Source organism: Poecilia reticulata, unplaced genomic scaffold (genome assembly GCF_000633615.1).
Source record: "Poecilia reticulata strain Guanapo unplaced genomic scaffold, Guppy_female_1.0+MT scaffold_318, whole genome shotgun sequence".
NCBI lineage: Eukaryota > Metazoa > Chordata > Actinopteri > Cyprinodontiformes > Poeciliidae > Poecilia > Poecilia reticulata.
The window spans coordinates 45,216-48,347 of NW_007615093.1; the positions used below are offsets into that span (position 1 = coordinate 45,216).

The 3,132-nt window shown below is 38.4% G+C and overlaps 1 protein-coding gene across 1 annotated transcript; it reads left to right on the forward strand.

The window, feature by feature from the left end:
* Positions 1-6: 6 nt before the first annotated feature.
* On the forward strand, positions 7-1,853 carry LOC108166021 (gastrula zinc finger protein XlCGF8.2DB-like). Its single transcript, XM_017303518.1, has one exon. The coding sequence runs from the start codon at positions 17-19 to the stop codon at positions 632-634; it is 618 nt and encodes a 205-aa protein (XP_017159007.1). The 5' UTR covers positions 7-16; the 3' UTR covers positions 635-1,853.
* Positions 1,854-3,132: the final 1,279 nt, after the last annotated feature.

Genomic DNA, 3,132 nt, shown 5'->3' on the forward strand with positions numbered 1-3,132 from the left:
AAATTTACTTCAGCACATGATGATTCACACATATGAAAAGCCGTTTTCATGTTTGACCTGTGGAAAACGTTTTCATCGCAAAGTTAGTTTAACTCGGCACATGATAACTCACACTGGTGAAAAACCGTTTTCATGTGTGAACTGTGGAAAAGGTTTTGGTGAAAAACAGGATTTAACTCAGCACATGACGATTCACACTGGTGAAAAGCCATTTTCATGTGTGAACTGTGGAAAAAGTTTTCGTCAAAAAAAAAATTTACTTGAGCACATGAGGATTCACACAAATGAAAAGCCGTTTTCATGTTTTACCTGTGGAAAAAGTTTTCATCGCAAAGTTTGTTTAACTCAGCACATGATAACTCACAGTGGTGAAAAACCATTTTCATGTGTGGACTGTGGAAAAGGTTTTTATCACATAGTTGGTTTAACTCTGCACATGATGACTCACACTGGTGAACAGCCTTTTTCATGTGTGAACTGTGGAAAAAGTTTTAGTCGAAAACGGACTTTAACTGATCACATGATGATTCACACTGGAGAAAAGCCATTTTCATGTGGGACCTGCGGAAAAAGTTTTTGTCGCAAAGTTACTTTAACTCGGCACATGATGATTCACACTGGTGAAGAGTTGTAGAATTGTTTTCCATGTGGCCTATGTTGAGTTTCACTATAAAATTGATTTGGTGAAAAAATAGAATATGGCTGAAACAATTCCTGAAGTGATTCAAGTACATTGATTATTTAAGTTCCTTGAGGAAAATGTATCTTCCTCTAAGTGTCACAAARTTATATTTTATTATTTAATGCTCCGTGTTCCAGCTGGGTTATTACTTGAGTTGCACAGAGCTCTCACTTCCGCCTGAGCTGTTGACGAAAGCTAAGTGTTAGCRGCATCACGTCCAGATTTCAACTTCGGCCTGGGAGGATTCTGTTAATATGATGTTTGGGTCTTTGTCGTTTATCGGGGGACCAATAAACAGCCTTTAAATGACTGGCCGATGCCTGGAGTACGGTAGTCTTTTCTCCTCTCTGAGCTGCTGCCTGGTGGCGGTTCAGAGCGAACGACGAGGAAGAGTAAGCACTGCAGGAGTATTTATACAGGTGAGAAAATAGACTGAACACTGCGGGCAGATGAACATCAGATAATTAACGTACGTAAGTGTAGCTTTACGGACGAACCAGAACATTTATTTCTTATCTCAGTCTCAACAAATGGTGAAGCTCATCGTGGTGGCTCGGAGCTGGTAGACCAGTTTTTGCGTGTGACGAACGAAGTTGTTAAATTCCATCGCTAACATGAACACAAAAGCTATAAATGTCTGGGCAAGGAGAGTTAATCTATTAAACTGACTGAAGATGAAAACATAAACCAAAAGCTGGAGTATAGACAGATTTTAGTATCTGTGGACCTGCCTCTTTATTATTGAATATAATTTCTGATTTTTGTATACATTTTCCTCAGGTTAACTTGTAAAGTGAGCTATTATTGTTACAAGTTAATTTTATAAACTACATAAAAGTTATTGTTAGGGAAGCTCAACTGTAAAATTTGGACTGATGTTGATAAGTAATGGTAATACTGCTGTTATGTTAGATTTACCAATGTTTCATTTGATCTTTTTGTATCAGATTACTCAATTAATTGTAAGAATAGTTGATAGATTTCTCGATTACTAAAATATTAGTTTACAACAGCCCTAAACTATAATTAAAGACTGGAGCGATGTCATGTCTATAAAGCTGAAAAATTGTTGTATTTGTTAAATGTGATCATTTAGTTCTTGACATGTGGATACTTATAGATGTGAAACATTTTTATTGATGCTTTGTTTATTTTCTGGCATATTCTGTAGTAGAAATAATTACAAACTGTATTGTTATTATATAAAGATTCAATAAAATTACATGGATTATAACAAAACTGGGTGATAAATTGTTCTAGGTGTATTTAATGCCCTTATGGCTACTGGGTATAAACTGGTCTTCAGTATTTGTCCTTGTTTTAATGCTCCTCTATCTGCAGCCAGTTGGAGCAAATTGTGACCTGGTGTGAAGAGTCTTTGAAAATGTTCTTGGTTTTCCTGAGGCAGCCGACCTGTGGAGTTGTTGGAGAGAAGGCAGAGAGCAGCCGATGGTCTTCTGAGCAGATTTTATGATTATCTGGAGAGTCTTCCTCTGTGCTGCTGTGCAGCTGGAGAACCACACACAGAGACAATAGCAAAAAAGTCTCTTAGAGGTTTCCCCTAAAATACACTGGGCCAAAATCCATTTTGGGCCAAGGGGCAAATTTTGGCCATTACTCACTTTTACTCATATTGACCTWTTACAAACTCCATGAATGGATTTTGACCTATTGGCTTCATTCTTGGCCAGGAGGCAGTTAACCCTTTCAAGACGAGGTCTAAATSGCCATCCCGGCGTGCATTCTTTCTCTTCTCAGTGCTTCAGAGCTCGCTATGAAGCCATGCAGCGATYGCTAGCAAAACTACTACTACCCCTGCACACACCACAAACTCTAACACACTTGGAGTCTAAAAAACCCATCGAAACACTCTTAGTAAAATCCACAGCATCGCTGCGCCCTAGTCTCTTGCCGTATCAAAATCCCCCCACCCCTTCCTCTCTCTCTGCGTGTCTCCGTTCTACCTACCAACAGACCGTTCACACATTTGCATTGGTTGTTATGAAATGTGGTACATTTAGACCCCACAAAATTAGGCGGAAATAATCGATCATATTTCTGACTTTTTTTTGAAGTAAAGAACCACAAAACCAATATAAAAACACCACTTTTATAAAGTTTGAAGTCTGTGCTGTCCAACAGAGTTGAAATGAAAACTCGGTATGTGTCCGAGTTATTACGAGGCCTTATTAATGCGTCACATGCTTTTACGCCCCGTGGCGGGCACCGACTGCACAGTGGGGCTTTAAAAGTTATCAAACAAATTCTGTTTTTGCAAATGTTCAGGTGTCGTGGCAGAGCAGAGAATTTAGCATAGTGGCTAACGCCAGTGGTGGAGAAAGTACTCAAAAAATGTACTTAAGTAAAAGTACAAATACACAGACAAAAATGTACTCAAGTAAAAGTCAAAGTACCACATTAACATTTTACTTAAGTAAAAGTAAAAAAGT

What these genes read in the sequence shown, in the direction of transcription:
- LOC108166021 (XM_017303518.1), top strand. Translation starts at nt 17, where the DNA reads ATGATGATTCACACATATGAAAAGCCGTTTTCATGTTTGACCTGTGGA.